The sequence below is a fragment of the Balaenoptera ricei genome, chromosome 3, assembly GCF_028023285.1.
Source record: "Balaenoptera ricei isolate mBalRic1 chromosome 3, mBalRic1.hap2, whole genome shotgun sequence".
Lineage (NCBI taxonomy): Eukaryota > Metazoa > Chordata > Mammalia > Artiodactyla > Balaenopteridae > Balaenoptera > Balaenoptera ricei.
In genome coordinates this window covers 92,864,170-92,886,526 of record NC_082641.1, presented here as the reverse complement: position 1 = coordinate 92,886,526, position 22,357 = coordinate 92,864,170, and the positions used below count along the sequence as shown (strand labels likewise).

At 38.7% G+C, this 22,357-nt stretch overlaps 1 protein-coding gene across 3 annotated transcripts in view; it reads right to left on the bottom strand.

Moving 5' to 3' along the window:
* Window positions 1-22,357, bottom strand: part of EPB41L4A (erythrocyte membrane protein band 4.1 like 4A) — a 263,842-nt gene that overhangs the window by 69,518 nt on the left and 171,967 nt on the right. For all 3 annotated transcript variants that reach the window (XM_059916889.1, XM_059916886.1, XM_059916887.1), the window contains 2 exons: window positions 7,004-7,095; window positions 5,545-5,622 (listed from right to left, as the gene is read on the bottom strand). In XM_059916889.1, the coding sequence (XP_059772872.1) occupies window positions 5,545-5,622; window positions 7,004-7,095 (170 nt within the window). The remainder of the gene's footprint in view (window positions 1-5,544; window positions 5,623-7,003; window positions 7,096-22,357) is intronic.

The following is a 22,357-nucleotide window of genomic DNA, read 5'->3' as shown; positions in this document are numbered from 1 at the left end:
TGTGACACAATCAACCATTGATTACGCCCACTTCACCTGAGTCAGGAAGTGCCCAGGAAGATTTAAAGCAGCCTAAAACCCCATGCACAGTACCGCTTCCTTAAGAGTATGTGAGGATGCAACAGGGAGAGCTTTCCCTGGGGACAAACTAATCTACTCAAGGAACTATGTAATTTAATTTGCTGTATTTCAGTCAACATTCATCCTACGAAAAGTTTATTACACAGCTGAATTTGAGCCAATGAACAGCTCTGGCTTTCATGACAGAAAGTATCATTTAGGTACAGAGAAAATGCATTTCTAAGTATCTATCAATAATTTGATTCACCACAGTAAGAGCCACCTAATGGGAAGAAAAAAAGTCTTTTATTGGCCACAAATCCCATTCATCCTACATTTACAGAATACATATTGGTGGCTCTCTCCCTAAAAGAGATTAAATAAGACTTATAAAGCCAAATTCACCTCCTACATTCTTCTGTGAAAGCTTCCCCTCCTTACTACCTCATCCACCTTTATTAGAAATAAAGAGAGGCCCAAAACACTCATAAAAAGCAGTTTCTCATCAGGCTAAGTGAGGACATGACTTGATATGAGGAATCAAAATGACAGGTTCCATCCATGAGTGTATGTACTTCATATTCAAGACTTCATGGAAACCAGGGGGAGGGGAGGGAGTAGGGGGCAAACTGTGAGAGGTTTTCTTTCACTTGAAATTTAACTACTTTCTTTTTTCCTTATATATAATGAAAATATATAAAAATCTAATAATGTTATTTGATAAGAAAATTATCATTTACCAGCTTTCATTTTGCTGTTTTCTTTTACATATTAATGTATTGTTAATAGACAAGTTCTGGAGACTGGGTTCAAATCCCAGCGATGTCATATCCTAGCTCTTTGACCTTGGGAAACATTATTCAAACTCTCTGTATCCCCATTTCTTCATTACTAAAGTAAGAATAATACCAATGACCACTTCATAGGTTTATTATTAATGTTAAGTATTAATATTTATACAGTTTCTAGAACAATGCCAGGCACATAAAAATATTATATCATTATTTACTAAATACAAGTAAATAATTTTTTAAAAATAATCAATTTGAGAATATTTCTACAGTTTTAACTATTTGTTTTAAAGGTAGTACATAAGGTAACACAAATAGCAACATCTCCCCCCCTGAAAATGTTAAAAAAATTCTATATAGAGAACAAAATTCCATTATTAGAAATGGTTTGGAGTATGAAGATAACATCTACTTACAACAAACTTACTCTAAGACTTGGGTAGTATGTACTTCACTGCATAGAGGAAAAAATATTTGCCCTAAAAACATAACCCAGGGGCTTCCCTGGTGGCGCAGTGGTTGAGAATCTGCCTGCTAATGCAGGGGACACGGGTTCGAGCCCTGGTCTGGGAAGATCCCACATGCCGCGGAGCAACTAGGCCCGTGAGCCACAATTACTGAGCCTGCGCGTCTGGAGCCTGTGCTCCGCAACAAGAGAGGCCACGATAATAAGAGGCCCGCGCACCGCAATGAAGAGTCGCCCCCACTCACCGCAGCTAGAGAAAGCCCTCGCACAGAAACGAAGACCCAACACAGCCAAAAATAAATAAATTAAAAAAAAAAAAAAAAAAACATAACCCAATAATATGTGGACCGCTGAGGCATTTTATAATGAGATTTTACTTTATTATTCAATTTTTCCTCATGGTTTCTCTCTCAGGAATAAAGGAGAAATGGGAAAATCATATCACAAGATTCATAAAACTAAAGTCCGGAAACATAAACTGATCTGGCACAGGCTGTACGGGACCTGGGACTGGAACAAGCTTTCTGCCCTCCAGCTGGCCAGTGTGGCAGAGCCTGGCAGCCTGGGAAAAGGGACAGAGTGCAGAGCCATCTGGTTTAAAGCTACAAGCCCAGTTTAAAACGCAGCTCTGCTATAAGTGTGTGGTCTTCAGCAGATTATTTTTTAAATCTCCTAGAGCCTCATTTTCCTTATTTATACTTGTTCAGACTATTTCCTAGCAGAAATACTCCTGTACGGTATTCTTAGTATTTTCTTGTAGCAAAAAGCGCTTGACAACTGTAGAGATTTTCAGTGTCGGTGTAAGAGCTTCTACACACCCGGTGGCTCTCCAAAGTGACAGGACAGAGCATTGTCCCCAGGATCGCCCACTTCCCTGCCCCTCACACTGTGGCACACATACTCCCATCCTATGATGAGAGGCACTGCCAGCAGCCCTTCAGCTTCAAAGTGAGGATACAATCGGCCATCAGTGGGGTAGAGGGAAGAGAACCAGAGGAAAGACACCTGGGTTCAAATCCCAACTTTGCCACTTACTGGTTAAAGGTCTTTAGTTCAGTTACCTTACTTTTGGGGGGCTCACATTTCTCGTCTATACAAATGAGCATATGATACCTCCTTTGATGGGTCACTGAATGGATTTAATAAAATAACACAGGTGAAAGTATCTGACACAAAGGAGGTTCTCAGGAGAACTTGGTCTCTCTTCCATACTTCAAGAAATGTGGAAAGATCGTGTGATTTAAGTTCTACAAGAAGGTCATCAGGGTTCCTGAGGGGTGGTTCTTAGGTCTAAGTGTCATTTCTAGAGTATAAATTCTACATAACTCATTCATTCATCAAAACCAGGGGTCCCCTACAAACTTAACAAAAGGTAGAGGCAAGATTAGCTTTTAAGGGGCTCAGAGAAAGAGAGAGCAGAGTGTAACAAAATATTTAACCAAAGATTTAATCAATCTCTATTTCAGATTATTGGTGACTGATAATAAAGCAACAAAAGAATTCAACTGTCAGATTTAAGCTCAGCCTTTTCCCCAAAATTTAATTTTAAATTTTGAAAGGATTGCCTGTCACATTTCACTAAAATTATCTAATTTGCCCCTCTCTTAAGTAATGACTAGTTTTTCTGTTGGATTCTCCTTGGTATTCTGCAAGCCCTAAGATGCAAGAGAGAGAGTAAAGACTAGAACTCTGTCTTTCTCTATCACATACATCCCACTATAAACACATATACAATTATACACACAGACACCCACACTCACACACCGCAGCCACTGGTTATGCCGTTCGTTATGCCCCATGCTCTAAAACCCTACAGGGTAAAGGAAGGAGCTACCTATGTTTCCAGAGCTCTTCCTTCATTCCAGGATATCTCTAGAACGCCTCAAAATAAAGGAACAGGCATATGATGTTTATTAAAGTTTGGTTGTTATTACTCTTTTGCCAATTAACAGTCCATGTGCTGGCGACCACCCAGCAGTCAGAGACCCATCTCTGCGTAAGCCTAGCTCTGGGCAGTGGGATGAAAACATCTTTCTTTCAGAGATGGTGTAATGTTAGTGCTTCCTACATACAGACACTGAGATTTGGATTTCATTAAGACTTACCAAGCAGTTAACACCAGCCACAAAACTGAATAGATTTAGCAGAGCTTCCAATTTGCAAAGGTTACCTTTAATTACTTTTGTGGAAGAAATGATATTCAATATGCAAAATCCAATAACTTTCTAATAATAATTCCCAGTAACCACAGCATTTGCATTTCAATAAATTTGAGAAATCAGGTATGGGTAAATTTGTAGAAACCAACTACAGCATACATTAAACAGTATAATTACATTTTTTAACAGTAAGGATATTAAGACAGATGCTTTTTCACCAGCTTCATTTCAGTGACAAAGAGACAGATTTACACATTCACTCTATAACCCCTGAAATGTGTTATGCCCCAACTGGAAGAACAGCCCAAATACTGACTATGAGCTGTTTTTCTCAATATAAAAGTAAATACTCTTTCCTTAAATTCCTGTAATTATATCACTATCTAGGGAAGAACCTTGATAACCTGAAGTTTAAATTTTTAGATTTCAATGAATACTTTCCTACAAATATCAAGAACATCTGTAACACAATAATACTTAAGTGTTACTTTAAGTCAGCTAATCAGCAAATATCCAAGTGAATAATATGTAAAGATTAATGCACTGAACATTTAATATTAATCACTCCTTTATTGATTATCTCTGGCTTCAAGCAAGACAAAAAAAGTGGTTCACCAAAGAGGAATTAAAATCTGGCATATCATTATCTTGCAAACACTTGACCTGGATTTTTTTTTAAGTCTCCTAAGTAAGCATTTCATTTGGTGATGTCTCCAGTGGAACTGAAAGAACAGTGTCCCACCTCCCGAGGGCCATTTCTGCACCCTGCTTGGGTTTTACAGGGCCTGGGACCGCCTCACTGCCTGAATAATACTGTAGCTCTCTGAAGGCAGAGATGGTGAGATCTAATTCTTTGTACCTCTGGGTACCTAACACCCTGCTTTCCACATCACAGGCTCTCCACTTAACAGAACGAATTGAAACAAAACAAATTCTTTTTCAAAACACAGAAGGCTCCCATTTTCAAAAAGACACAGGCACCTGCCTGCCTGCTTGACAATTAGGCTTTTCCTGTAACATGCTAACAGGCTGACTAATGGTTAAAAGGAAAGGGCTCTGGAGTTCGACTGCCAGGGATTGGACCCCACTTTACTTCTTCCTAGCTGGGTTTCCCTGAGAAGTGACTTGTCGTCTCTGAGCCTTAGTTTCCTCACATATTAATGAGGATAACATTAGTAGGACTGCAATGATTAAATGAAGCAATAAATGGAATACATTTAGCACAATACATGGCACTTAGTAACTGCTCTGTAAAGTTAAGATATACTTGCTAGCATTACTATATGTAGGCGTTATGCTACAGAAAACATTTGAGTTGATCCATAATATACAGCAGGGGTCCCCAATCCCTGTGGCCTGTTAGGAACCGGGCCACACAGCAGGAGGTGAGCGGTGGGTGAGAGAGAAAAGCTTCATCTGTATTTACAGCCACTCCCCATTGCTTGCATTACCGCCTGAGCTCCACCTCCTGTCAGCATTATGGTGAGTTGTATAATTATTTCATTATATATTACAATGTAATAATAACAGAAATAAAGTGCACAATAAATATAATGTGCTTGAATCATCCCAAAACCATTCCCCCACCCATCCCCTCCTCATCCATGGAAAAACCGTCTGCCACGAAACCGGTCCTTGGTGCCAAAAAGGTTGGGGACCGCTGATATAAAGTATACACTGTGTTACAATAGGGGATCAACTGAATGTCCCAAGAATACCAAAAAACTACTATTCAGAATATCTACTTTGTTTCATAATCACAACATAATTAGAGATAATTGATAATTGGATCAAAATGATTTTCTGAAGATAATAAGCTCTACTACATTCTAAAAACCCTAAGCTTAATCTAGCTAATGTAGAATTTAAATAATTAAACCTAGAAAATCATTTTTGTCAAGACAGTTTAATAGACTGTTATTGCTTATCAAATTCATTGGCACATGGAAAAATAAGGAAAAAATTAGATCACAAACTTTAATGTGCATGCATGTATGTGGACAGTTGCATTAAATATTTATTCATACACACCCCACACACACACCAGAGGAAAAAAAATGCCATTTACCTATACCGGTGCTTATAACTCAGGGATCCAAACTTGCTGAGTTTTCTTGACAATGAATTTGATTCATTTTCTGGCATTCTAATGAATTTTTAAAAGAAAATTAGATAGAGACTCACAAATATACTTATGCAACACTTGAGCAAAAGCTGTGTAGAAATATGTAATAGTGCAACACTGCTTAACACAGTCAAAATATTTTATTCATTCTACATATTAGTAGGAATAAGAATCGATTATTTTTAAGCTAATACTTGACATTCTAGTATTTTATATCTGTATCATGTCAAAACACTCATACTTCCTGAAGACTATCAGATACATCACTGCCTGCACAAGGAAGCTTTTATTGTGAATCAATTTAATTTCTCTACTAAATTATCTTGGGAACTTTTGTCACTACGTTGATTTACCCAAGCCAAGGTTCTCAGGGCAGTTGATCATATCCGATGGGGTGGCTCACTCTTCTTTGTACTTTCCATTCCAGGGTACCTTCAACACACACCTCCACGTGCAGTTCCTAGGCCCAGCCCCACTAGACGAGAGGCAATGCCTCAGACCTTTTGGGCTATATCCCTCTCTTAATACAAACTCCACAACGGACATGGGTCATTTTATAAGGCTACTTCTCTAGCATCATGCTATCTGGGGAAACTGTTCCATGCAAATCAAACAAGAATAAGGGGAAGAGTTAATCTAGTTTTAAATTTAAAAACCAAAAATAGAGTTTCAAGTATTATCTGATAAAATTGAGTTTTATCTTTACACCATGTGACACAATGTGACACAAACAGGATCCCCACAACCCAATGGTCAATTCTCTACCCTCATCTTACGTGACCTCCCAGGAGCATGCAACGCAGCTGCTAGCTCCTTATTCACTAAGACATTTTTCTTCCTCATATTCCATTTTCCCACACCCTACTGCTTACTCCTTCTCATACTTCCCAGCTGGCTCTTCCTGGCCTCTAAATGCTGGGAGGGTCCCACAGCTCAGTCCCTGGCTTTCTGCTCCTCTCTCTTCACTTCTTCCACAGGTGACCTCATCCAATCCCCTTTGCCTTAATACCTATGAAACTTACATGACCAACCTTGGTCTATCCTGCATGCCTTGTATACCCAGCTACCCATTCCGTACCTCCAAGCTAACAGTCATTTCAAATTTAGTATGTCCACGGTAGAACACTTAATTTCCACCAATACCAAAGCTGCACTTTTATTACATAAATGTCAAAAGCAATTGTCCTTGACCCTTTCTTGTAGCATGAGCAAAGAAAATATCTATATATGTGTGCATGTAAAAATGTTAATAAAAGAGAAACACTTGTAAATTTCTTCTTGTAGACAAGATAGAATTCTTGTTATAAAAACAAATGCACATCAAAAAAAATTTAAAAAAAAACAAAAACAAATGCAATTTTCATTTATTAGGACAATGAACAAAGGTTTCACATTAACATACCTAAAAAATGTATGATGTTCTACACTACACTTCCAAAGATGCTTGCAAGCAGTTTTACTTCGAGCTTCAAAAAAGAATGAGGTTTCATTGCACTGAGAGAGAAAAAGAGAGAGAATATAAATTACAGACCACAACATTCTTCAGATGACAGCCACCCTTCTAGGTACCAAAAATTCAAGTAAGCAGAGAAATTATTGTTAACATATTAAAAAAATAATTATCTCTTGATAAAAATACAAAATATAAGTTCCATGTAAATCTTAGTGCCATCACCTTTATTACCTTCTTCTACAACACCCCATGACCACGGATAATCAGAGTGATGGCACTGAAGCACTGCAAACTCTTCTGTCATCAATGGGCACCAAAACAGGAAAAATACTGACCGTGTGAAAATCAACTCCCCAAAAAAAGAAGACACTCATAAACCCGGTTTTTAACTGTATTTTTTTCAGGGAAGTACAGGCCACACTTAAACTAAAGAATCTCAAGAGGGGTCGCTGGGAGGTGTGACCACCACAGCAGTGTGATCTGGGAAAGTTAAATAATGTCTCAGGACTGAGTTTCTCCATTCTGCATCAAGTTATTGGGGGAAATAAATTAAATAACATGACAGATGTGAAGTTCCATATATTAGGTATACAATTAATTTTAACTATCATTTTAATCTCACAGCTACTTATCTATTTTAATACATAAGAAACAAAGGCAATATTAGAGGTAATTTTAACTGTGCAGGAAAAGATACTATTTTTTTTTAAGTGACTGAATAGGAAACCAAGCAAAATAAAGTATCCGTACTAAAATAATAATAAACCACAAGCTCTGTGAAGTTATATAATTGCTAATTTAGTCTCAAATAAAAACCAAACTCAAGTCACAAATGCAGAAGTGTCCCTGGAATAAGGTTTCCATGGATTCATAAAGACAAAGTTGTCAATGCAGAAGAATAACTGAAACGATTCCTCCCCCTATACACACACTTTTAACAAGGACAGAACATTTATATGCATGAAATTTCTCCCAAGTCCACCTAGAATGAGGCTGTCCAATTTAGGAGTTTATTTGCAAAATGAAAGGGTGTGATGGAAACTGAGCCAATATATGCATGTTACAGCAAGGCTTTGTAATTCCAAAACCTTGTGAGGTGGAGGAAGGAACTTAGAGCAAGTCCCAGGTTTCTAAGTTGGGTGCTGCTAAGTAGTAAAATACAGTAAGTGGAAAAAAATTGGGGAATTGGATGGGGGGTGGGAATGGACATTAAGTTCAGGCTATTTTGATTCTGAGATGCCCATGGAACTAGGAACTCAACACGCCTAATGGGCCAGTAAACATGCAAGGGTACAGCTGAGGAGAGAGGTCGTATCTGCTGGCACAGATAATTTCACCTGAGAATCTAAAACAGATTGCTCAGGGAGAGAGCACAGAGTGGATAACGGTGGAATCACAGTGAAGATGCTTGTGAAGGTGAAGTGAGAGAGGTCAAAAGGGACCTCAAGGCAGTGGTGTCAGAGAGGCTGGAAGAGAGGGCAAGTCTCAAGTGACCCAGAAAGGTCGCAGGGCTTGAAAAGAGGTCACTGCATTTTATGGGGAGAAATCTTCATTGGCTTTCGTGAAAGGGGTAAGGATTACAAAATTAGAGGTGATGAAGAAAAGGTGATCAATTCAGAAAGTGTTTTCCTCAAAAGCAAAAGAAACTAGGGGGGAGGTGAGAAGGAGGGGGCACAGAGGAAATCACAGAACATCCTTGGAGGCAGAGTGAGAAACCAAGCCTCCTGTCAGGAGACGGGAACGCTTAGAGGGGAATTTTTCTTCTTTTACTTTTCCTTTTTAAATATATACACATGGTACAAACACCAAAAGTTACCAAAGTGGATAACACAATTCTAACTCAATCTCCCTCCTACCACTGTCCCCAATTCCCCTCCTCAGAGGCAACCACTATTAAGAGTTTGTCATATAACATGCCGGTGTTTTAAAGTCACTGGATTATCTGAATATATAATACACAGGTCATTAATTTTAAGATAATTTTGCTTCTGGTTGTGTATCAGGATAAATAAGAGAAAGCCACTACGTGGGACTCCCTGGCGGTCCAGTGGTTAAGACTCCAGGCTTCCACTGCAGGGGACATGGGTTCGATCCCTGGTAGGGGAACTAAGATCCAGCAAGCCTCACCAAAAAAAAAAAAAGAAGAAGCCAGTACAGGACAGGCTGCTCTTCCGCTCCCCAATCTACCACCTTCCTCAGTATATGCACCCATCTCCCTGTCAACAACGGAAACACAAAGTGTGTTAGGACTAACGTACTGGGCATTGTCACTGACAAGAAATGGTGGCTACTAATGACTATTCTGTGACACAGACACCTTCACATTTTAGCAAGAGCATCACAAATAAGGTGGAATTGACATACTAAATCGAATTTTCACCAAGTGATTTAATTACATATTATCATCCAGATTTCCAAAAGTGGAGGAGAAACAAAAAAATGTTCAAACTTGAAAACAAAGTACATCTCCTTAAACTTTTCTAGGACTGGTTTTCACTTTATTCATCACATAAACATCTGTATTCTTTTGCTTTTCAAATAGAGACCTGGTCACAGGAAATCTAACTTTTAATATATTTTTTAAAACTACCATCACCTAATGAAAGGATAAAAGGTATTTAAGATCCAACCAGAATTGGGTTTTCTCAAGTTTCTGTGGGTATAAATATATTAAAGGAAAAAAAGAGCCTCCCACAGGCTCCCTAATTACTTCTGCCCTGTGCAAATGACAAGTATAAACTCATTCCCCCATTCATACAGGGCTTGAACACCAGCTGCCTGGTTTTTGTCCCATTGTTAGCAGAATGATCCAAATACTAAAAGGCAAGTTAACATAAATTTAAAAAAGAGCCAGGTATTCGGAATAAATTCTGTGTGTTTTTGCCACATACAATAACTGCTGGCATGAATGTAACTGATGCGGCATTCAAATGTCTTTCTTTTTGAAACTCTGCTACCTACTAAACCTCTTCTCAAGGAACATGGACAATTAGCACCTTTCCATTCGTTCACACAAAGACAAGTAGCTGCTTAACTTCAGAAGTTCATTCCAACCTATCGCTAAAATACTTTATCCAAGCATCCAATGCTTGCTTTTGGCAAAATTCCTCAAACACCTTCAGAGTTTTGGTCATTTTATGCCAGAAGCAAAGCTATGGTCTAAATCTATTTCTTTTTCTTTTATAAAGAGATCAAGCTTAAGTCACCTCTAACTCAGATATCACATGGGGCTTCATCACACTGTGGATCTCTAGGTAAACTGGGCTCAAAGTCCCAATTCCATCATTTGTGAGAATTCAGGACCTAGATTATATGGACGAATTCCCAACCTAACTCCCTCTGTTCTTCTCACTCTTTTCCCATCTTTGCTGGCTATGTTTCTCTTTGCAACCTTGAAGAAATCAATCTACTTTAGCCTGGCTTCTCTGAAGCGTCTTGAGTTTACTGACAGGGCCATGGAGGGGCTCACACTGCAAGATGCACAGCAGCTAACTCTCCCTGGGCTCCAGCTTCACTGCCTCTCCCACGCCCAATGGGCTTGCCACACACAGTCCCTACTCTAGCTGGTCCCTCTGCTTCCGTCTTGGGAAGCAGCCACAACTGGACAATCTGCCTTCCCCAGCTTCCCTAGAATTATGAGGACGAACATTTTCTCAATCCTGTCATTATATATTCATCCCACCTCCACGGTCAATAGAAGTAACCTAAGGTATACTGCAAAGGTCAAATACTTAAGAGTAGAGAGAGTAGTACTTCTAAAAATAGTAAGATGCAATCATTACATAAATGTTGGAAAGGCCTACAACAGAGAGTTTTCTTATCAATGATCCATAAAGGCAGAGGAGAGGCTAAAAAGAAGTGCAAAGATTACAAGCCTACAGTTTTATGGGATCTTTTTTCAAATATTCAGTCTCTATAAGATTTATATGTGCTTGGCAATTGTTAGCTTACTTTAGACACTAGATGAAATAAAAATCAGGGGGCTAATAGCAAATGACTGAAAGAACTTAATTACTGATAAAGCAAAGGAAGGCAAATGGTGGAACAGAAAAAAAATTTATTCTTGAACTAAATAGAAATACCAAAGAAATATCACAAAATTTTAAGTATTAGAGAAATTCTGTCTTTATAAATGGTAAGCCTGAATGATTGCAGTTGTAAAAATTTAACTACGTTTGTGTATGTGAGACAGTGGGCACGATGTTTGTTTTAATCACTTTCCCCATATTTTCCACTGCTTTCTCATCCCGAGTACAAAGCCAGATAAAGAATTCAGAGTAACCCCTGCAACCAAAAAATTATCAATCTTGTTATTATTTGGAAAGGGAAGTTAGAAGGGAATTTTAAAACACTTGAGTAAAATATTATCTTGTTCTTTCAAGTTTTTTCTTTACAGAGTGCTCCCTAAAAAGTGTTTCTTACAACATTAATGTCTTATGATATTGGCATAAAAAGAGTTCTATGGTCAAAAAAGTTTGGGAAACACTGGGTTAAACACTCAGACCTTTTATTGAGCTAATACGTACTGTGACTCTCCAAGAGCTGGTAAGGTAGCTGGTGTTTCCCTGATCTATATGAGCAAAAACTTTATTTCAACTACTCTGGTTTAGAAAGTATAAACATCCCTACACACACACCAGTTATTTTTTAAATTCTTTTTGAAATGCACATAATATGGTTTGAATCAAAAATCACTGTGCATTTCAACAGAGCACTGGAAGAATAACATTAATTTCCATTCCTACCTATATGTTGTATTCTACAATAAAAGAACAAAAACCGCAAAAATATTCCAGAACTCTTTCATCAGCTATGTGGGTTATATTTCAAACTATACACTAAAGATGAAAAACCTTTTTACCTCTTTTACAGATGAATAAATTAATTGCTTGATGAATAATTGTTTATAAATCTTTCTAGTTCACAGAAACATAAATTATAGAATTGGAAAGGATGTGTTAAATTGTGCTGCATCCCCCGTTTCTCCCTTTCCTCCCAAGAATTCAAAAGGAGAAAATAGGAGCCAAAACGTTAGAGAATATTTATATCATGTTTCAGTAAACTCTGAAAATTATTTCATTGAGCTTATTCTGCTTCCTACTTGAAAAAATGCACAGATGCAAACCCAGGATTCCAGATGTCTTACTTTTGTTATTGTTGTTTTTACTCTATCTTTTCCTCATCTTTTCTTTAAAGAAACTGTAGGATTTCCTAAAATGTCAGCATTTCTCTCTTATATTTGCAGATTTCATTTTTTAATGGTAACTAATCTTTATTGCCAGTCTTACAAATGTTTAAAAAATTTTAATAACAAATGTTACTTAAGCTTGTTAAAATGAAGGCATATCTGGTAAGATCTATTGATACTCTTAATGTAGAAAAATTTTACACCAGAATTTAGACATTCCTTCCAAACAAATGGCTCACTTAATTATGGAGAAACATACTAGCAAATGAAGCAAAGGAAACTCCATGGGCCTGCAAGACCTGAGCTCCCCTTGTTGCCTTGGCAAGAGCTATTCACCAGCCAAGACTGGTCAAGAACAAGGTGCTGCCTGAGCCCTTTCCTGTGCAAAACTTCAAGAGCTCTAAGTGCGTGAAGGCAAGACACTTCTGACTCAGAGATGTGTACCAGGTGCCTGTTACAAGTCCAACTTTGGACTGGGTTCATTCAACCTCACAACAACTTTGTAAGACAGATTTTATCATCCTCACTTCTTAGATAAGGAAATGTAGGCTAAATGTCGTTCAGGAAATTGTCCAAAGTTAGAGAAGTGGGAGATCTGGACTTACACCATGCTATCTGACCACTAGTCTAGTAATCCATCACTGAATCTAAAAGACTCCAAACCACACTGTCATATGGAATCAGGATCCAAATGTTACTAACAGAGTCACACTTGGGAACACTTAGGGGAAAATATAACACCTATAGTTCCAGGTACACTCAAACACTGTAGGTGAAATGTACAATGGCACAGAAACTGCGGGTGAAGGTTGGGATGGGGGAATAAGGCAATATCTAACATATCTACACATACACTCACCCTTCCAGCATTCCTACTCCTGGGAATTTACCCCGAAGGTGGCCCTCCAACAATATAAAAATACATATGCCCCAAGTTATTGACTGAAGGAAAATTTTTAATTGCAAACTATCAAGAACTACCTGAACGTCCCAGCATAAGAGATTGGTTGAATAAACTACTTTACAGACACTCAATGGAGTACTATGCAGATGTACAAGAGAACAAGAAAGCTCCCAATGAACTGATATAGAGAGATTTCTAGGACATACCACTAAATGAAAGAAAAAGTGCAAAGACCACATAGAGTATGCTATATTTTATGTAAGAAAGAAAAAAATTTTAACATGCTTATCTTTATAAATAGAAATACAAGGAGGAGGATAAACCATAAAACACTGAAGGTGGTTACCTACAAAGAAGGGTAAGGGAACGGAACTGAAGGAATATGGGAGTTAGCAATACTTCCGAGTGTGCCTTCTTGCAGAGTTTTTGCCTTTTGGAAGCATGCTAATCTTCTACATCTTCAAAAATTAAAATCAAAGAAAAGAGGATATGAAGGGGGGGCCTATAACTGAAAGCAAACTGAAACAGGTAAACCTAACTAGATCTCAAATGAACCCCAAAGCCACAGGAATAGGGAAGGAAGGAAGGAAGGGCCAACCCAAGTAAATTTTGAACATGGTATTAGACTCTATACTGTCTTGGCAAGGTGATATACATGAGTGAAAGAATCACACAAAAAAATTGTCAATTTCAGTGGTTTGACCAAAGCAATTCTGAAAATATTTGAGATGCAGTTTAGGACTGAGCACACAAGTAAATGTGTTACGGTTATTGGGAGCCATGGTTCTCCCAGGCCAAAGGAAGCCTGTACAAAAATGAAATGAGAGGGGGACTTCCCTGGTGGCGCAGTGGTTAAGAATCTGCCTGCCAGTGCAGGGGACACGGGTTTGAGCCCTGGTCCGGGAAGATCCCACATACTGCGGAGCAGCTAAGCCCATGCACCACAACTACTGAGCCTGCGCTCTAGAGCCCGCGAGCCACAACTACTGAAGCAATCATTAAAAAAAAGTGGAAATGTTCAATTAAATACAATAATAATTTTTTTAAAAAATGAAATGAGGGAAGGAAGAGCAAGCTCCGTGGGGATGGATGGAAACTGGAGGTATGGCATGAACTTATGATTTCTAAAATGTGCAGAAGCATGTTCATATGCACACGTGTGTGTGAACATATGTATTTATATTTGTACACATGTGTATATTCATGCTTGTATTCCCTAGCTTTGTCCATTAGAAAGGCCGAGACGCAAAGTCACCCCCATAGCAATGACCACACTTAACACCCAGATCTTGACCCTTCCCTAGTAGAAAGAACCAGGGCTCTTTGGAGAAATGGCTGATAACAGACTGGATGCAGGGTAGGTACAAGATGCACCTGAAATACCAAGCTATATCAAAAAAGGAAGAAAGTGACCAAAACAATGGTAAGGGCAGGTCAAAAGGGCACAGGAGTCCCAAAGGAATCCCACCGGCCGAATCTAGGACAAACAACTTCAATACCAGAATAGTTAGGTACAGTAGTGTATTACAAACCAGTGAAAAAATAGGAGTCAGTCCATGCCGATAACAAATAAAAAGGGGAGAAGGTGAGGCTCTCACCTACAGCGGAGTGCCAAGGGCTGACTGATACATATGGAGGCAGCAGGACAGCTAGAATATCAGCATTTTGCAAGCATCATAGTAAAAACTCGAATCAGGCAAGAGTCCTCAATGGATGCTAGACCTAAGGTAAATACTGAAGAGCAGGGCATTTGCACTGAATTACATTATCTCTCCACAGATCGCTTATTACTTGCAAAGGAGAAAAATAAAAACCTAGTAATTATCGAGTGGAAAATTGGGACAACCACGACTGGGTGATCACACTTAACATAACCGATGGGAGGCTGGCAGCGGTTACCATGCGCCTCCAGATGTGACACCCTGGGAGAGACACAACTTCACCTGTGCTGCTTTCCAGCAGAGAACGCAGAACCTCATTCAATCACAGGGAAACAGACAAATATGAACTGAGCAGCTTTCCACAGTTCACCCTTGAGCAACAGGGGCTTCGGAGTGCCAATCCCCACACGGTCAAGAATCTGGTATAACTTTACAGTCGGCCCTCTGGATCCAAGGTTCTGCCTCAGCATGTTCAACTAACCACAGATCAAGAACTACCTGTACTTCCTATCCAGTGAAAAAAATCCACCTACAGGTGGACCCACGCAGCTCAAACTCCTTGTTCTAGGGTCAACTGTATTTTCAAAAAGTTGGGTAGAATTGTAGTCTTCAAAAATCTCAATGTCATAAAAAACAAAAATGCTACTAAAATGTTCCAGATTAAAGGAAGATAAGTTGATTCTACATTGGAGCAGGAAAATACTATAAAGAAAGTTATTAGGTCAGCCAACAAAATTGCGATATAGAAAGTAGATGATAGAAGTATTCTACTGAGAGGGCAGACAGCAGAAGCAAGAAGAGCTACAATCCCACAGCTTATGGAAGAAAAACCACATTCACAGAAAGACAGACAAGATGAAAAGGCAGAGGGCTATGTACCAGATGAAGGAACAACATAAAACTCCAAAAAAACAACTAAATGAAGTGGAGATAGGGAACCTTCCAGAAAAAGAATTCAGAATAATGATAGTGAAGATGATCCAGGACCTTGGAAAAAGAATGGAGGCAAAGATGGAGAAGATGCAAGAAATGTTTAACAAAGACCTAGAAGAATTAAAGAACAAACAGAGATGAACAATACAATAAATGAAATGAACACTACACTACAAGAAATCAATAGCAGAATAACTGAGGCAGAAGAAGGGATAAGTGACCTGGAAGACAGCATGGTAGAATTCACTGCTGTGGAACAGAATAAAGAAAAAAGAATGAAAAGAAATGAAGACAGCCTAAGAGGCCTCTGGGATAACATTAAATGCAACAACATTCGCATTATAGGGGTCCGAGAAGGAGAAGAGAGAGAGAAAGGACCAGAGAAAATATTTGAAGACATTATAGTAGAAAACTTCCCTAACATGGGAAAGGAAATAGCCAACCAAGTCCAGGAAGCACAGAGAGTCCCATACAGGATAAACCCAAGGAGAAACACGCCGAGACACATAGTAATCAAAGTGGCAAAAATTAAAGACAAAGAAAAAGTATTGAAAGCAGCAAGGGAAAAATGACAAATAACATACAATGGAACTCCCATAAGGTTAACAGCTGATTTCTCAGCAGAAACTCTACAAGCCAAAGGGAGTGGCATGATATACTTAAAGGGATGAAAGGGAAGAACCTACAACCAATATTACTCTACCCGGCAAGGATCTCATTCAGATTCAATGGAGAAATCAAAAGTTTTACAGACAAGCAAAAGCTAAGAGAATTCAGCACCACCAAACCAGCGCTACAACAAATGCTAAAGCAACTTCTCTAACTGGAAAACACAAGAGAAGAAAAGGACCTACAAAAACAAACCCAAAACAATTAAGAAAATGGTCATAGGAACATACATATCGATAATTACCTTAAACATAAATGGATTAAATGCTCCAGCCAAAAGACAAAAACTTGCTGAATGGATACAAAAACAAGACCCATATATATGCTGTCTACAAGAGACCCACTTCAGACCCAGGGACACACACAGACTGAAAGTGAGGGGATGGAAAAACATATCCCATGCCAATGAGAATCAAAAGAAAGCTGGAGTAGCAATACTCATATCAGATAAAATAGACTTTAAAATAAAGAATATGGCAAGAGACAAGGAAGGACACTACATAATGGTCAAGGGACCAATCCAAGAAGAAGATATAACAGTTATAAATAAATATGCACCCAACATAGGAGCACCACAATACATAAGGCAACTGCTAACAGCTATAAAAGAGGAAATCGACAGTAACAAAATAATAGTGGGGGAATTTAATACCTCACTTACACAAATGGACAGATCATCCAAAATGAAAATAAATAAGGAAACAGAAGCTTTAAATGACACAATAGACCAGACAGATTTAACTGATATTTATAGGACATTCCGTCCAAAAACAGCAGATTACACTTTCTTCTCAAGTGTGCATGGAACATTCTCCAGGATACATCACATCTTGGTACACAAATCAAGTCTCAGTAAATTTAAGAAAATTGAAATCATATCAAGCATCTTTTCAGACCACAACGCTAGGAGATTAGAAATGAATTACAGGGGAAAAAACGTAAAAAATACAAACACATGGAGGCTAAAGAACACGTTACTAAATAACCAAGAGATCACTGAAGAAATCAAAGAGGAAATCAATAAATACCTAGAGACAAATGACAATGAAAACATGACGATCCAAAACCTCTGCGATGCAGCAAAAGCAGTTCTAAGAGGGAAGTTTATAGCTATACAAGCCTACCTCAAGAAACAAGAAAAATCTCAAATAAACAATCTAACCTTACACCTAAAGGAACTAGAGAAAGAAGAACAAACAAAACCCAAAGTTAGCAGAAGGAAAGAAATCATAAAGATCAGATCAGAAATAAATGAAATAGAAACAAAGAAAACAATAGTAAAGATCAATAAAACTAAAAGCTGGTTATTTGAGAAGATGAACAAAATTGATAAACCATTAGCCAGACTCATCAAGAAAAAGAGGGAGAGGATTCAAATCAATAAAATTAGAAATGAAAAAGGAGAAGTTACAACAGACACCGCAGAAATACGTAGCATCCTAAGAGACTACTACAAGCAACTCTATGCCAATAAAATGGACCGCCTGGAAGAAACGGACAAATTTTTAGAAAGGTATAACCTTCCAAGACTGAACCAGGAAGAAATAGAAAATATGAACAGACCAATCACAAGTAATGAAATTGAAACTGTGATTAAAAATCGTCCAACATACAAAAGTCCAGGACCACATGGCTTCACAGGTGAATTCTATCAAACGTTTAGAGAAGAGCACCCATCCTTCTCAAACTCTTCCAAATAACTGCAGAGGAAGGAACACTCCCAAATTCATTCTATGAGGCCACCATCACCCTGATACCAAAACCAGACAAAGATACTACAAAAAAAGAAAATTAGAGACAAATATCACTGATGAATATAGATGCAAAAATCCTCAACAAAATACTAGCAAACAGAATCCAACAACACATTAAAAGGATCATACACCATGATCAAGTGGGATTTATCCCAGGGATGGAAGGATTCTTCAAGATACACAAATCAATGTGATAAACAATCTTAACAAATTGAAGAATAAAAACCATATGATCACCTCAATAGATGCAGAAAAAGCTTTGGACAAAATTCAACACCTATTTATGATAAAACTCTCCAGAAAGTGGATAGAGGGAACCTACCTCAACATAATAAAGGCCATATATGACAAACCCACAGCAGACATCATTCTCAATGGTGAAAAACTGAAAGCATTTCCTCTAAGATCAGGAACAAGACAAGGATATCCACTCTTGCCACTATTATTCAACATAGTTTTTTGGAAGTCCTACCCACGTCAATCAGAGAAGAAAAAGAAATAAAAGGAATACAAATTGGAAAAGAAGAAGTAAAACTGTCACTGTTTGCAGATGACATGATACTATACATAGAGTACCCTAAAGATGCCACCAGAAAACTACTAGAGCTAATCAATAAATTTGGTAAAGTTGCAGGATACAAAATTAATGCACAGAAATCTCTTGCACTCCTATACACTAATGATGAAAAATTTGAAAGAGAAATGAAGGAAACACTCCCATTTACCATTGCAACAAAAAGAAGAAAATACCTAGGAATAAACCTACCTAGGGAGACAAAAGACTTGTATGCAGAAAACTATAAGACACTGATGAAAGAAATTAAAGATGATACCAACAGATGGAGAGATATACCATGTTCTTGGATTGGAAGAATCAATATTGTGAAAATGACTATACTACCCAAAGCAATCTACAGATTCAATGCAATCCTTATCAAGTTACCAATGGCATTTTTTACGGAACTAGAACAAAACATTAAAAATTTTATGGAGACACAAAAGACCCCAAATAGCCAAAGCAGTCTTGAGGGAAAAAAACGGAGCTTGAGGAATCAGACTCCCTGACTTCAGACTACACTACAAAGCTACAGTAATCAAGACAATATGGTACTGGCACAAAAACAGAAATATAGATCAATGGAACAGGATAGAAAGCCCAGAGATAAACCCACACACCTATGGTCAACTAATCTATGACAAAGGAGGCAAGGATATACAATGGAGAAAAGACAGTCTCTTCAATAAGTGGTGCCGGAAAAACTGGACAGCTACATGTAAAAGAATGAAATTAGAACACTCCCTATCACCATACACAAAAATAAACTCAAAATGGATTAGAGACCTAAATGTAAGACCACACTATAAAACTCTTAGAGGAAAACATAGGAAGAACACTCTTTGACATAAATCACAGCAAGACCTTTTTTGATCCACCTCCTAGAGTAATGGAAATAAAAACAAAAATAAACAAAGAGGACCTAATGAAACTTCAAAGCTTTTGCACAGCAAAGGAAACCATAAACAAGACAAAAAGACAACTCTCCAAATGGGAGAAAATATTTGCAAACGAATCAATGGACAAAGGATTAATCTCCAAAATATATAAACAGCTCATTCAGCTCAATATTAAAAAAGCAAACAACCCAATCCAAAAATGGGCAGAAGACCTAAATAGACATTTCTCCAAAGAAGATATACAGATGGCCAAGAAGCACATGAAAAGCTGCTCAACATCACTAATTATTAGAGAAATGCAAATCAAAACTACAATGAGGTATCACCTCACACCAGTTGGAATGGGCATCATCAGAAAATCTACAAACAACAAATGCTGGAGAGGGTGTGGAGAAAAGGGAACCCTCTTGCACTGTTGGTGGGAATGTAAATTGATACAGCCACTATGGAGAACAGTATGGAGGTTCCTTAAAGAACTAAAAACAGAATTACCATATGATCCAGCAATCCCACTACTGGGCATATATCCAGAGAAAACCATAATTCAAAATGACACATGCACCGCAATGTTCATTGCAGCACTATTTACAATAGCCAGGTCATGGAAGCAACCTAAATGCCCATCAACAGACGAATGGATAAAGAAGGTGTGGTACATATATACAATGGAATATTACTCAGCCATAAAAAGGAACGAAATTGGGTCATTTGTAGAGACGTGGGTGGATCTAGAGACTGTCATACAGAGTGAAGTAAGTCAGAAAGAGAAAAACAAATATCGTGTATTAGCACATATACGTGAAACCTAGAAAAATGGTACAGATGAACCGGTCTGCAGGGCAGAAATAGAGACACAGATGTAGAGAACAAACGTATGGACACTAAGGGGGGAAAGTGGTGGGGGAGGGGTGGTGGTGTGATGAATTGGGAGATTGGGATTGACATATATACACTAATATGTATTAAATGGATAACTAATGAGAACCTGCTGTATAAAAAAATAAATAAAATAAAATTCAAAAATTAAAAAAAAAAGAAGTATTCTACCAACATAAATTAAGTTGATAACTGTACTGTGGTCTATGGTCACAGTACAGAACATCTCTAATCTTAGGCAACACACACTGAAGTATTTAGAGACACATGACATGTGAAACTTACTGTTAAATTGTTCAGAAGGAAGTGTGTGTGTGTGGAGAGGTAAGTTAAAAGGAAATGGAGTAAAATGTTAACAAGTGAATGTGAGTAAAATGAGGGAAACTTGTTGTTTGTAATATTTTAATCTTTGCAACTTTTGGTAAATTTGGAATTATTTTCAAATAAAAAAAAATTTTTTAAATCTGTAGTTCTATTAAAAACATGAAAGGAACCCCTAGCTTACGTAAGCAAAACCTCTTGGGCTTGTTGACAAACAGTGACAACTCCTGGCCACCATTACTTCCTCTTCTCGATGCAGGCTGAGAGTTCGGCCAAGTGGATCTAATTACTCGTGGCCAGAGCTGCCAGAAACCTTTTGGTTCTACATCCTGTCACGCTGGGTAGGTTTGGCTGAGGTTAGTTCCATGATGCATCTCATGTAAATGTAATCACAGCATTATTTTTTTCCACTTATTCAACAAATGTGCTTAGTACATGCCAACTTCCGGGCCTACTCTGGGGACTGCGTTCTTTCCCTGTTAATGAAACCAAGAAATTCAGGTATGATCCTGAATTTCTCCCTATTTTGCACAAAAAAATTCAATCTGCTACCAATCAGAAGCAATTTTACCTCCTAAATGCCCCTCAAATCTGTCCACTTGCCTCCTTCCTTGTGGTGACTACCCCCTCGTCATCTCCCCTTGATCAGTCTGCCGTCTCCTAACTTGTCTGTCTCTGTTCTCACCTCCACGTTCACCCTGCAGCCAGAGTACTCTTTCTGAAAGGTAAATCTGGTCACAGTGGGTGAGGCCCTAGGCTTGATGCATCACCCAGTCCCCCCAGCAGTCCTCCCGTCCATCAGTCAGCGTCAAGACCCAGCACACGCACACAGATCAGAGAAGTCCTCTCCCAAGAAAGGGAGGACTGCACTAGTGCACTGGGACCATCTCACTTCCCTCAGGCCTTCTACCCTCATCACTAGGGTGGACAGCAGACCTGGAAAACCAACCCTCACTCCCTTTCGAATTTCATAGCCTCTTCGCCTTCATCTGCCTGGAACCCACTGGACCCCATCTCACTATGTCCCCTATATCTGTTTATGTCAGTTACCCCCAAATAATGCTCAGCATATCCCCTTGTCTGTCCCCCTCCTCCACTGCTACCCACATCCTGAAATACTTCCTTGGTGCCCTCTGGAATTCATAGCCTACCAACAGCAAAATCTCCCAGCTCCAATCTGTTCTCTTCACCCTCTTGAGCCAGTCAACCCAGGCTCTCCCCTGAGGACAGTGTGCACCGCGGTGCTGATGTGGTGCTGTGCCTTCTGTCCCCACTCTTCTCACATCACTGGGCCTGCAAGCGGGGGAGGATCGTCCTTGCTCCCCATTGCCACTTTCAGACCATTCTCTCTCCCTCCCCATAGGACTCCCAGGTTTGAATCTCATCAGATAATACATATCACCTGTGATCTCTATGGTGGCTGTCGCCCTTAAGTCATCTCCCTCACAGGCTGATGCTACTACAGTCTCTGTCACTCTCTCCAATACTACTCTTGCATTAACTACTGGAAATTTTAATATATAAAAAAAGATCCCTCCCACT